This window comes from Vidua macroura, chromosome 22 (genome assembly GCF_024509145.1).
Source record: "Vidua macroura isolate BioBank_ID:100142 chromosome 22, ASM2450914v1, whole genome shotgun sequence".
Lineage (NCBI taxonomy): Eukaryota > Metazoa > Chordata > Aves > Passeriformes > Viduidae > Vidua > Vidua macroura.
This window is the reverse complement of record NC_071592.1, coordinates 7,507,985-7,521,524: the sequence shown is the minus strand read 5'-3', so window position 1 is coordinate 7,521,524 and position 13,540 is coordinate 7,507,985. Positions and strand designations below refer to the sequence as shown.

The following is a 13,540-nucleotide window of genomic DNA, read 5'->3' as shown; positions in this document are numbered from 1 at the left end:
TGGCTCCGCCTGGCCCCGGCCCCGGCCCCGGCCCCGGCCCCGGCCCCGGCCCCGGCGCTGGCTCCTCCCGGGCCCCGCGGAGGACACAGGCGGCGCGGCCGCTGCCGCCGCCTCCGCTGCGGCTTCCCCGGCCCGAGCTCCGCCGCTCGGCAGCGCGGCCGCCGGCCCTGAGCCGCCGCTGTCCCGTTGCCAGGAGCGAACGCCTGGGGATGGCCGGCCCGGGGCGCTTGAGGGGCGCTCGGGGGCCGCTCCTGGCCCCGGGCCGAGCGCTGACAGCCACGTCCCGCCGGCAGGGAAGGCACAGCAGGGCCTGAAGGAGCAGTACCGGCTGGGTTCGCTGCTGGGCCGCGGCAGCTTCGGCAGCGTCTTCGCGGCCACGCGGCTCTCGGACGGCGCCCTGGTGAGCGGCGGGGCCGGCGGCGGGCGCAGGAGGAGGGGGCGCAGGAGGAGGGGGCGGAGGAGGAAGATGAGGAGGATGGGGCTGGGCAGGGCGGGCGGCGAGCTGAGCCCGCTGCTTCTCTTGGCTTGCAGGTGGCCATCAAAAGGGTGCCACGGAACCGCGTCCTGCACTGGGGCCAGCTGGTGAGTGAGCGGGGCCAGCGGGAGAAGCCGGGGTGTGCCGGGCGGGGATGAGCCGGGGCCCGGCAGGGTGGAAGCTGCCGGGACGCCTTGAGGGAGAGCGGGCGTGGGGCCAGCGCAGGGCGCAGAGCATCCCGGGCTGGGCGAGGGGTTCCCGAGCCCCGGCACGGCCTCAGCCCCACTGACGGCATCGTGCTCCTCCCGCAGCCCGACGGCACCAGCGCACCCCTGGAGGTCGTGCTGCTGGCCAAGGTGTCCACTGGCTTCCCCGGTGTCGTCCAGCTGCTGGAGTGGCTTGAGCTCCCCAACGACATCGTGATGGTGCTGGAGCGCCCAAAGCGGTCTCAGGACCTGCACCATTTCATTCGGGCACGGGGGTTCCTGTCCGAGGAGGTGGCGCGGGACCTGTTCCGCCAGGTGCTGGAGGCCGTGCGGCACTGCACCAGCTGCGGGGTCCTCCACAGGGATATCAAACCACAGAACATCCTGGTCGACCTGGCCACCGGGGAGGCTAAATTGATCGACTTTGGCTGTGGCACCTACCTGCAAGACACAGCCTACATTCACTTTGCAGGTGAGTCCACACAGGGGTGTGCTCCCGGTGCCAGTATCTCATGGCCCAACATCTCCCAGCCCAAGCTGGCTGTGTCATTGGGGATTGTCCCTTTTGCTGCCCTTCATGGCACTGCGATTTCAGCCGAGTTGCGTTTCAGCAGGGCTGGGTGGGGCCAGCCAGCCCAACAAAAACACCCGTGGGTGGGGGCAGCAGAGAGGGGGGGCCAGAACCTGTGGCCCAGCTGGTTTGGTGTGCAGGTGAGAAAGGGCTTGGACTGCTCCACTCACCTGGTTTGCTTTGGATTCATAATGTTTTTTGGGGCAATGCAGGCAGGGAGGATGAAGGCATGGTTTTCCCCAGCACTGAGTGGGTTTTTCCTTGTCATGGTCGGGCCTTGCCAGGGCTCCTGCTGCCCTCCTCCAGCACCTGTGTCTTCTTTTTCAACCCCAAGTCTGTACACAAGTCCCAGGTGCTGGCGAGAGGGCAGCGGTCACCCCGTGTGCCACTGGGGCAGCCCCTGCATGCCCAGGGATGCTGGGGCCAGGCTCTGGAAGCAGCAGCATGCCCCTGCTGAAGCCCATCTCTATTCCATAGGAACACGGTCATACAGCCCCCCGGAATGGACCCACTTTGGCTGGTACTATGGCAAGCCAGCTACCGTCTGGTCCCTGGGCATCGTGCTGCACCAGATGGTCTGCGGGGAGCACCCTTTCAGGTGGTGCCAGAACATCAGCTGGGACCATCAGCTCTCGCTGCCACAACGGCTCTCTCCAGGTGGATCCTCATCTGTGGCCACAGGGGCAATACCAGTGCTGGGAGACAGCAGCAGCTCGTGAGCATCCCGCTCTGGCAGCTGCTGAGGAGGGGGCACATGTCCTGCTCTCCTGCTCTCCTCCAAAAGAGGGAATTGATGGGAAAGTTTAGGCCCAGCTCTGAGCACATCCAGCATGGCTTGGGCACGGGAATAGTGGGGCAAAGCCAACAGGAGCCTTCTCTGACTGACCAGCGGGTTCTGGTTTCTCTGCCCAGAGTGCCAAGATCTGATCAGGCGGTGTTTATCCATGCTGGACATCGAAAGGCCCTCGTTAGAAGAGCTGTTGTGTGATCCCTGGATGCAGGACATTCATCTGCCCTAGAAGAAGGGAGAGAGCCACAGGCACACTCTGATGCAGGGCCCTGGTAAGTTACAGCTCCACACATGCCTTGGCAATCAGAAGCAAAGGAACCCAGACTTTTTTGTGCTGCCTGTGTCACTGCCCAGGGGTCATCAGATGGGAACACGCAGCCCTTGTGCTGGAGCGGAGCTGCTCTGCCCAGCACTGGTGGCCGTCATCCGAGCTGGTTCTGCTTGTCCTTGGTTCCCTGACAGCTGGGGCCCTGGGCAGAACCCTGACAGCCTGGTCTCAGCCCCAGGGAAGGAGAAGGAGCCCCTGGAGAAGCTGTAGCAGGTGGGGCTGCTGCTGCTGGAGACAGCGAGGACGACATCAAGGATGACAACCTCTTGCTCCACCTGGTCACGGGCAAGCTGAAGATGATGGCACTTTGATTCTGGCACCTTCTCCAAAGCCAGGCTCCACAGGGAATTTGCAGATGAGTCCACACGCAGGGGATGCTCCCAGATTTGGGCATTGCACAGCCTGGCCGGGAACACAAGGTTCCCCCTTTGCTGGGGCGGATGCAGCTGATCCTCCAGTCGGCTGCCCAGCTGCTTTTGGCAGGGCTTGGGGCATGGGCTGGGGTGGGTACAAAATGGGAGTGGGCTCCTGGCCCTGCCAACAGCCCCAACCACCCTCCAGGCCCTGGGCTGGGGCTGGGGCTGGGGCAGCCAGCGCAACACAAACCAACCCCCATGGTGGGAGCAGAGGTGGGACTCCAGAACCTGTGCAGGGGCTGCTTTGCTTTGCAGGCAAGGAAGGGCTTGGGCTGCTCCCCTGCCCTTGTTTGCTTTGGGATCACTCTTATTTTGGGGGGCAGTGCAGGGGGAAGGGAGAAAGCCTGGGCTTCCTTCACCGTGGGTGGGGTTTTCCCTGGCATGCAGGGGTTGCGCCTTCCTCAAGCCCCAGACAGAGAGAAGATTTTTGACCTTTTTTCTTGTTTCCCCTTTTTGTCTGTAATCTATTTTCAATCATTTGTTGTGTGTTTCTCTAGAGGAAGCGTTCTAGGTTGGGTCCAGTCTGGATGGGGAAGTGCTTGGGAGCAGCTGCAGCGTGGATGGGCCGTGCCCTTGGAGAAGGCTGAGGACATAATTTGGGACCAGCTTTTCTTCCAGCGGTGGATGGTGTCAGGTGGGTCCCGTCTGCTTGGCATGGTGGGATCAGAGCTTTGGGGAGATGGCAGCGAGCACAGGAGCATCCTGCTCTGGGCAGCTGCTGAGGGCTGGATGTGTTGTGGCTGGCTGCAGGCTGGGCACATGTCCTGCCCTCCTGCTCTGCTGCCAAAGGCAGCAGTGATGGGCAGCTCTGGGCACCGCTCTGGGCACGGCCAGCATGGCCTGGGCACCGCGGGCGGCTGGGACAAGGGGACAGGAGCCTTCAGCTGACGGGCGCTTTCTGGTTTCTCTCCTTGCAGCCGGGCTCTGCGGGTGCTGAGGCTGCTCTGGGCTCTGCCAGGGCTCTGCTGGAGCTCAGCACCGGGCCAGAATCAGCCAAAGAAGAAATGGTGTCACCTGCAGCACAGACTTGCTTGAGCATTTCAGCAACACAGCTCAAGTTTGCAGAGTGTAAACCGCCAAGGGAAAAGATGCCACCACCCAAAAAATAAACTTGTTCAATAGGTTCTGAAATGAAATCAATCTGGGATGACCCCAAATGACATTTTGCAGCTTGCTCAAGCTGTAGCTCAGCCCTTCTCTGAACAGTTCTCTCCCCCACCTGCCTTTTACTTCCCAACTGCTCCCTCTTTTCCCCCAGTGAGTTCCCAGCCCGTGGCAGTCTCCATCACACTGCTGCCTTCCTTGATGCCTCTCACCACGAGGAAGGCTGAGCCCCCAGCTTAGGGACTCATCCTGTCACTGGCTGAGGAGCAGTAATGTCTCCGAAGTCTGGTTGGATTTTAGTGGCATTCAGAGCTGCTCTCCAGCCCTCAGCTCTCCTTACTGCTGAGTTCCCACTCCCTTTTCCTTGTCCTTCCAGCACAATGAGCTCTGTAAATCCCCTTGAGCCTCCCCACTCTTCCCAGCCCATGCACCCACCTCAGTTAGGCTGAAGCTGCAGCTTCTCTGTCTCCTCTGGCACACCAGTCCAGTCCCCTGTGTGGGGAGCCCCAGCCCCAGAGCACAGGACCCAACAGTGCAGTGCGGGCTGGAGCAGCTGTCCTGCAGCCCTGGCTTGGCTCTTGGTGGCAAGGGAATGTTCCCTGTTTGCAGCTGTCCCTGCAGGATGGCCCCAGGGCAGAGCCCAGCCAGGCTCCCACTGCAGCCCTGAAGCTTGGGGCAGACAGGGGTCCCAGAGCTGAGGTTCATGGGGAGCACCCGCAGCTGTGCCTGGCACTCTGTTGCCGTGTGTCACAGTGCAGGCTGGCTTGTACTGGTGAATGTACCAGCCCCTGCTTTGACTGACAGGGGCCTCGCCCATCACATCTCTCCCGAGGCTGCAGGCATTTCTCAGGCCAGAATCTGAAGGGGCGCAGAGATCAGACCAGTGAAATTATCCAGACTGGCTTTTTCAAAGGCCCTTTAGAAGGAAGGGCTTGAGCACAAACGCTCTCTGTTTGCCACATGAACATCGGGCTGAGTGGTCTCTTTGGCTCCAACCCACTTTCCTCCCTGAGCCAACGTTACCCACTCCCTCCCACATCCCCCCCGTGCCTTCCCACTGCCTTGTCCTGTCAGGGCTTCCACAGCCCCTCATCCCTTGGTGGCCCCATCCCCTCAGGGTCTCCCCCAGCCCGGCCAACCTGCCTGGCAGCAGCGCCGCAGCCCCACAGGAGCTCCCGAGGAGCCCCATCGAGAGGCACCTCGGAGCCCTCAGCAATCCGGCCAGCAACACACGGGCAGGAGGACACAGATGGCGGTTCCTACCTGGGACAGGGCTTGTGGCCATCTCCAGGCACCGGTCTCACAGGCATCCCTGGAACTCCGGCCCCTGCCCACCGGCTCTGTTGGCAGCACAAAGGTTTCAGCAGAACCACCAAAGGCCAAGGGGCTTCTGGCCATTTTCCCTGCAACCCTGCACGCCTGGGCAGCTTGCTAAGCCCAGGCACCCTTTTCTCCCTCTTCCCCTATACCCTGCAGAGCCTGGGCAGCAAAAGAAAGATCCTGGGAGTCTGTCTATTACAACACATCCTATATTTATATGCTAAAGAAAAGAGAAAAGAAGGAAAGAACAACCTTGAAGAAATGAAACACTCCTGCTGGCTCAGGTGGCCCCAGCAGACAGAGCCTCTGGGATCAGCTCTCTGCAGAGCTCCAGCAGCACAGCCAGCTGAGCCCTAACAGACGAGGCCGTGTCCTCCATGCCCTGCGGAGCTGATTATGCAGGCTGTCCAAGATGGAATATCGAGCTCTCTCCACTGCCTGCAGGACGTACAGTGTTTGAATTGCCAGGCTTCCAACGGTGACGCTGATGTCATTTGCCATGCCTTCAAGGGCTGAAAGAAAGAGGAACAGAGCTTCCTGCCCTTCTCCTTCACCTGGTTTGCAAATTCATCAAGAGGATTCAGGAGGAAGAGACCAGCACCATGGGCACAGGGCTCAGACCATATTCACACACCTTCAAAGCCAAGACCTGTGCTGCCCTGCTGGATATGCTCGTAGAGGAGGGGTTTTGCAATCCAAAGCAAATAAGCAGCTTGTGGCCAGGGTTTGATCCTCCCAGGAATCGCTTGGCCTCCCAAGCCACGCCCACTGGTAACTGGAAGCTGCCGCTGCAACTGAAGCTCCGGGGCCGTTTGTCCCCGTGTCCGTTTGTCCGTTGCCCGCTCGCCCCAGCGCCCAGCCCCGCGCTCCCCGGGGGCAGCCCCTGAGCCTGTCCAAACACGGGAACTTTGCCCTCTTCAGCCCAGACCCAGAGTCTGGACTCCTGCACAGGGGCAGAGAAATCCCCTCGGTCGCTGCTGTGCATTGTCCCTGCTGAGGATCAAACCCTGTCGGGGCACATTCCCTGGCTGGAGGATTCCCTGGCCCTGGCCCTGCACTTAAGGGTCCAGCACTGCTTTCCAGCAAAAATGGGAAGGCAAACTGTGTGCAGCTCATGGTATTTTAGAGTGTCTAAGTCACCGATCTGAGAGGTGAGATGCACTTGGAATTCATGGCATGGAGAAGTAGTGCAAGATGGAAAAAGGCAGCAGAGAAATAAATAGAGGAAAACATCTTGGATTGTTTCTTTCCATTTTCATTTCACTTCTGGAAAGCTATTTCAGTTTTCCAGGAATCTTCTCCACAGTGATGTCTGCTCTTCTCAAGAAACTTTCCTGGAGAACGAGGTCGAGCTCCTGTCACAAGATGTGCCACCAGCTGCAGCTTCTCTTGGCTTTCCACACCGTGTGTGCAGCAGGACTCTTGCAGCCAAGCAGGCCAAAGGTTTGGAGAACTTGACAGCTTGTTCTTTCTTTTCCTGCTGAGCTGGGGAGTTGTGCCACTGGTGAGGTTTTCATTGGGGCTGTTGCAGCCTTGGAAAACAGGAGGTGGAACCAGGACTTGTTAGGGAATACAAGCCTGACTGAATTCAGAGAAAGAATCTCCACAGCCTGCAGCCAGAAATGGAGAGGTGTGTGATAATGATTTCCACATCTCCATGGACACCTGGAAAGTGATCTAGAAGATGAAAATGGGTGGACAGAGGGAGTTTGTTTATGTCTGCAGTTTGGGTGATTCTACATCTCCTGTGCTGGTATAAATCAAGAGCACAGTCAGTTCATGATAAGCACCAGAACAAGCTGGACCTCTGAGAGTAGGTGACAGAAAGAATTTGAAAAGGAGAAATGTAGGGAATGACTTGGTGGACTTTGTCTGGAAGAAGGGTGATTTTTTCTAATTCTTTCTAGTCCATTGCTTCTGCTTTTATCCTTCTGACAAGGCCATTTGCATCCCAGATTACCTCATGAAATGAGAACCCGGAGCTTCTGGAACTGCCTGAGAGGTGCCCTGTTCTTCTGCGGGGACACTGAGGGTGAAACAGGAAGCAATTGTATTAAATTTGGAAGCAATTGTATGAAAGGAAAACCAGTTCCTTAGCAGAGATTGATGTCACTCCCCCAGACCAACCACCATGGGCAAATCTCAGGCTCTACCTGGAGCAGTGACCTTGAGGGGTGTCCCCCTGCAGGGAGGAATCTCCACAGGCCCCAAGAAGGGAAATGTCAGGAGAGGCTGCCATTAAAGTTTGGGACGGGGCTTTTCTAGTCTGAAGTGCTGCCCTGTGGGTCAGATGTGCCCAGGCTGGGCCAGCTCAGCAGCTGTGCAGAAGCTCTCAGTGGTGTCACTTGGTTGTTCCTTTCTCTGGGGATTTTCCAGCTCTGACACAGCTTCAGCTCCCTCTGAGGATGTGGAACTTAGGGATGGAGGAGTCAGGCTGGTTTCAGCATTATTCACCCCAAAAGCAGCGCGACCCCCCTCCTTCATTTCCCACTGGGGGCTTTGCCAACAGGGCCTTGCTGGAGTTGTTTGAGCCCTTTGCAGGCAGAGCCTCCTGCTCCAGCAGGAACTGCCTTTCCTGTGCCAGGAGCAGGGCAGATCCCGCTGCAGGAAAAGCCCCAGGCCAGCCCCAGCCCAGGGAAGGCCTCGGGCACAAGGGCAGAGTGCCGTGCTGGGAGCTGTGCCAGGCAGAGCCTGAGGCACCAAAGGCACCTTGGCAGCAGCACCTGCTTGCAGGGCATGGCCAGAATCCTCCCTTGGCAAGCCGGCCTGGTGGCCAGCACTGCAGAGCTGCTGCCTCAGGGCTTATTTCTGGCTGGGCTCTGCCCCAGCCCACAGAGTGTGACCTCAGCCCTGACTCTGTCACGGCCCTTGTGCCTGTGCCCTGCAAAGCCCAAAGGTCACCTGTGCCACCCTGGCTCTGCCAGCCCCTGGGGCAGGGGGAGGAAAGGCAGAGAAGGGGCCGGGTTTGGCTGTGGGATGTGGGGTCCAGCAGAGACAATGAGGAGTCAAGGGAGCATTTCAAGATCTGCTAATCATGATACCTGTGAGAAAAACCCTGAGTTTCCCACCGCAAAATCACTTTGGGTAGCACTGACAAAAAGGTAGAGAGCCAGACCAACCCTTGGTATCCCTCCGTTTCCAGCTGCACAGGGAAATGTAGAAAAAATTAGAGATGCTGAAATGAACGGGAAGTCATCAAAAAGGCCACTTTAGTTATTCCAAGGCACGTTGGAAGTGGAATCACCCTGAGATAGAGGAAGGTGAAATGAGCAAAGGGCACCTGTGTGGGACCAGCAGGTCTCACTGCACTGGGGCACAGGGAGCCCTGTTTTCCCTCTGGGCTCCCCAGGGTTCAGGCTGAGAGCAGTGTCAAAGATGAGGCAGCGGCACAAACCTGAGCTCAGAGAAAAAAGGCTGAGCAAAGTTCAGCCAAAAAAGAGAAGAATTTTTGAGGGGTTTCCCAATCAAAAAGCATAGGAATGACACAATGAAATCTTTCCCAGCTTGTCAATATCTTCTTTCAATAGTCCATGTCTCCCAGAGTGAAGAAATGTCCAACAGCAGCTCCATCAGCCACTTCCTCCTGCTGGCACTGGCAGACACGCGGCAGCTGCAGCTCCTGCACTCCTGCCTCTTGCAGGGCATCTCCCTGGCTGCCCTCCTGGGCAACGGCCTCATCATCAGCGCCGGAGCCTGTGGCCACCACCTGCACACGCCCATGTTCTTCTTCCTGCTCAACCTGGCCCTCAGCCCCCTGGGCTCCATCTGCACCACTGTCCCCAAAGCCATGCACAATTCCCTCTGGGACACCAGCACCATCTTCTACTCAGCATGTGCTGCTCAGCTGTTTCTGTTTCTCCTCATCTCAGCAGAGTTTTCCGTTCTCATCATCATGTGCTACGACCGCTACATGTCCATCTGCAAACCCCTGCACTACGAGACCCTCCTGGGCAGCAGAGCTTGTGCCCACATGGCAGCAGCTGCCTGGGCCAGTGCCTTTCTCAATGCAGCTCATATGTGAAATCCCACACATCCTCAAGCTCTCCTGCTCATGTTTCTTCCTCAGGGAACTCGGGGTTTCTGTTTTCACTACCTTCTTAGCTTTTGGCTGTTTGGTGTTCATGGTTTTCTCCTATGTGCAGATCTTCCGGGCTGTGCTGAGGATCCCCTCTGAGCAGGGATGGCACAAAGCCTTTTCCACCTGCCTCCCTCTTCTGGCCGTCGTCTTCCTGTTCCTCAGCACTGCCACATTTGCTCACCTGAAGCCCCCCTGCATGTCCTCCCCCTCCTTGGATCTGGCCCTGTCAGTTCTGTACTCTGTGGTGCCTCCAGCCCTGAACCCCCTCATCTACAGCCTGAGCAACCAGGAGCTCAAGGCTGCAGTGTGGAGACTGATCACTGGATGCTTTCAGGGACATTAAATGCTGGTCAAATTCTGCAAAACACTTGTAATAAAATTCATCTTTGATACTTCTTGCTCATTTGGTTCTGTGTGCAGAGCTGGGGGCAGATCAGTGCTGGCACAGCAGCTGTGCCCAGCAGCAGCAGCACTTGGTGTTGCCAGTGCTGCTCCCGTGGCCCTGCCCCGCTGCCCTGGTGGCCCTGGTGTTGCTGCAGGGCCTGAGTGCTCTCGGGGCCGGGCACAGTCCTGGGGGTGGCAGTGCCGGGGCTGCAGCAGGGACAGGCCATGGGCACTGCTGGGGCAGCGCTGACGCCTCAGGCCAGGGCCTGGGGGCTCGAGGCTCCTTGCCCAGGCTCTCTCAAGAACACGGCCAGGCCAATGCTCAGCACAGAAGAGCCCGTGAGCAGCCCCAGTCTGGCCATGGGCATTCTCCTCCTCCTCCTTCAGCATTGTGGCAGTGCTCTGGTGAACACTGGCCACAATCACCCAGGGGAGCTGCTGCCTCCAGAGAAGCTGCTGCCTCCTCAGAGAGCTGCTCTCGTGGGAGTGGCTCCTGCAGGGATTGCCAGCCCCAAGGGTCATGACATGCACCGGTGTCACAATGGCCTCTGGGCACCATGTCACTGCGGGTCACAAAGGCCTGGTGGGCATGGCTGCCCTTTCTCCCAGAGGCCTCTTGTCCCACCTTTGTTCCTCCCCTAAACATCCCTAAGGAATCCCTGTGCCAAAGTGCCAAAGTGCTTTTCCCACCCAGCCCACCCTGGGTCCCAGCCCTCAGCCCTGACCTCCTCAAGAAAGATCATCAGGAAGGCAAAAGCTCCATTCGAACTTAATCTGGTGGCCACTGTGGAAGACTATAAAAAGTGTGCTTTTAAAAAAGATTAATAACAAAGCAGGGCCAAGGCAAATGTCCATTCATTATTTCCTAGGGGAGTGGAGGGGAGTGGAATTGTGCTCAGGAATATGCCAGGAGCATCCTGGCATTCTGTGTCAGCCATGGTGTGGGCAGCACAACCGGGCTCTGATTGTCCCCCTGTGCTGGGCACTGGTGTGGTCACGCCTGGAGTGCTGTGTGCACAAGTGTGCCCCCATTAAGATTTGATTAGTGGGAGATGCCTCTGTGTGAATTAAGGTGCCAAGGAGATCACGTACAAAAGTCTACAACTGGGATTTTATTTAACAATAAATGTGTAGGGAGATTGAAAGGGACTGGAAACAGGAGAGTGAGAAGGAAAGAGGGGGAAAAGCGAGGTTGCGGTGCGGTGGGGAAGTGATCAAACAAAGGACAGGTCCAGACGCTTGTCTCCAGCAGTGTCACGTTGGTCCTTGTCACCCTGCCTTGGGTGCCACCCACCCATCTATCGGTGTGTACCCAGGGTTTTTCTCTCCCTGCTGCCGTTAGCTCTGGGAGCTGCTGCTGCCCCTGGGAGCTGGGCATCCTCAGGGTGAGCCGGCGTCTTTGGGCATCGTCCTGGTGCTGGCCCCGGGCTCACTCCTCCGGCTGCCCCCTGAGGCAGCTGAAGGAGAAAAGGCGGCGCAGAGCCCGCCGGGCCGTCTTGGCCATGGAGCGCCATCGCCGTGGGGCCGGGGGCTGCGGGACGGCTGCGCTGCCAGTGGGGCAGGCAGGAACGCAGCGTGCCAGGGGCTGGGCAGGCACCGGGCCAGCTCCTGCCAGCGCCTCATCCCCGCAGAGCTTTTCCTGGGGAGGGGCGACCTGGGCACAACCAGCCTCCTTGCCAGCTTCTTCGGCCTCGTCCGCAGGGTCAGCAGGCAAGGCACAACCCACAGACATATTTGGGTCTTCGAGTGAGGCCGTGGGGAGGGGCTCGCTGTGCAGCTCAATGCAGGGATCGCTGTCCACGGGAGAAGCTGGTGGTTCTGCTTCCTCCTCTTGCAGCGGGAGAGGCAACGGGCTCTCTGCTTCACTGTCACTCTCTCCTGCCACTGCTCTGTCTTGGAGCTCGTCTTCCTCCCACATTTCCAGGAGCTCATCTAGAACGGCACAGGATGGCGAGTCACCAGAGACAGGGCACAGGCCTGCCAGCAGGTCAGGATGTGCAATCCCTGCGTTCTTTTCTGTCTCTCCCGCGGAGTCCTTGAGGGCATTGCATGACTGCGAGTTGTCCCAGACAGGGCACAGCTCAGCCAGCAACTGGTCAAGAGACACAAGTTCTGAGGACATTTGTGTCTCTCCTGTGGCATCAGCGATCACACTGCAAGTGCTGTGCGGGACCCAGGGGCCTGCAGCTGGCTCCAGGGTGAGGCTTGATGCATCCTTGAGGATGCACTTGGACCTCATGGGGCTTTCTGCGTCATCCAAGGAGGAGAAGATGGCTCTAAACATCTCTTCATGGACTTTGTCTTCCAGCTCCTCCAGCTCCTCCCTCTTTTTCCGCAGACGCTCCATCAAAGCCTCCTCATCCTCTGGGCACAGCCGCTTGTGCTGTGCAGTTTGCTGGGCTGGCCGACGAATTCCCTCTGCCTCTTGGCGGGCACTTAACCACTTGGGGGTTCTCAAGGTGGACTTGACGGACCTGTTCTCACGCAGGTATGGGCCCAGGTCTCTAAACAGGTCACTGCAGGTGTTGCCTCCAAGCCCTTCCTTCACCTTGATGAGTTCCTCTATCTCAGAGTGCCCCAGGTGTTTCCAAGCTGGCTGGGTCCCAGTGCAGATCTGCAGGCCGTGTGCGGGTGGCACGGGTGGCAGGTGATGGCCCTGCCTTGCTGCTGAGCCACACCACAGCCCTTCTGTTCTCCTTGCCAGGGAAGGCATTTCCCAGGCCCCACCAGCAGCCAGAGTGCCCCTTGGTGGGGGTGGTACCATCTCTGTCTGGCCTCTGGCCACGGGGCCCACAGCACGTGCTGTGCCTCCAGGAGAAAACCCAGGGGCTGCTCCTGGTGCTGCAGCTGGCAGATGTGGCAGCTTGACCCTCGCAGAGGCTGCTCTTTGCATTTCAGGGCTGAGCTGGCAGGGAGGTACCAGCGGCAACTGAGGGCCGTGGAGAGGCGGCAGGTCCGACACGGACAGTCTCTGTGGCCGTGTGACACTGCTGTGTGGCGTGTTGTTCCTCCAGGTGACCTGAGGTGCCGCCTGTGGCTGCCTGTGGGTCACCTGTGGGAAGCAGGAGGAGGCACGGGATGGAGGCGGCTGTGCGGGCACAGCGTCCCCCACGTGCCTGCAAGGCCGGGCCTGGCCCCAAGGCCGGTGCTGGCCACAGCAGCCAGGCTGGGCCGGGTTCCCAGCTGGGCTCACTGCCTCTGGGGCATTGCTGTGCCTGGGCCATCGCAGCACTGTCCCCTCCACAGAGCATGGCCTGGTGCCAGGCCTGGCTGTCCCTGCCCCAGGGCTGTCCCTCTGCAAGCTGTCCCTCGATCCCTCTCCCTCACCTTTTGCTGCTTGGACCTGAGTGGCCGCCCCTCACGGGGCTGGCCGTGGGCATTCTCCTCCTCCTCCTCCTTCAGCATTGTGGCAGTGCTCTGGTGAACACTGGCCACAATCACCCAGGGGAGCTGCTGCCTCCAGAGAAGCTGCTGCCTCCTCAGAGAGCTGCTCTCGTGGGAGTGGCTCCTGCAGGGATTGGCAGCCCCAAGGGTCATGACATGCACCGGTGTCACAATGGCCTCTGGGCACCATGTCACTGCGGGTCACAAAGGCCTGGTGGGCATGGCTGCCCTTTCTCCCAGAGGCCTTTTGTCCCACCTTTGTTCCTCCCCTAAACATCCCCAAGGAATCCCTGTGCCAAAGTGCCAAAGTGCTTTTCCCACCCAGCCCACCCTGGGTCCCAGCCCTCAGCCCTGACCTCCTCAAGAAAGACCATCAGGAAGGCAAAAGCTCCTTTTGAAATTACTCTGATGGCTACTGTGAAAGATTATCAATGTGGGTTTTTTTAAAAAGATTAATAACAAGGGAGGGACAAGGGACATCGGG

At 58.9% G+C, this 13,540-nt stretch overlaps 2 protein-coding genes across 2 annotated transcripts; one reads left to right on the top strand and one right to left on the bottom strand.

Annotated features, from left to right (window-relative positions):
- Positions 1-636: 636 nt before the first annotated feature.
- LOC128817937 (serine/threonine-protein kinase pim-1-like) lies at positions 637-3,364 on the top strand (the record flags this gene model as incomplete). Its single annotated transcript, XM_053996842.1, has 4 exons — positions 637-1,153; positions 1,730-1,909; positions 2,165-2,314; positions 2,505-3,364. Coding segments are annotated over 3 exons (804 nt in total), but the record flags the coding sequence as incomplete, so codon positions are not given.
- Positions 3,365-10,783: 7,419 nt separating this feature from the next.
- LOC128818088 (uncharacterized) lies at positions 10,784-13,279 on the bottom strand. Its single transcript, XM_053997127.1, has 2 exons — positions 13,000-13,279; positions 10,784-12,724 (listed from the first exon to the last, which is right to left on the bottom strand). The coding sequence occupies exons 1-2, from the start codon at positions 13,207-13,209 to the stop codon at positions 11,102-11,104; spliced, it is 1,833 nt and encodes a 610-aa protein (XP_053853102.1). The 5' UTR covers positions 13,210-13,279; the 3' UTR covers positions 10,784-11,101.
- Positions 13,280-13,540: the final 261 nt, after the last annotated feature.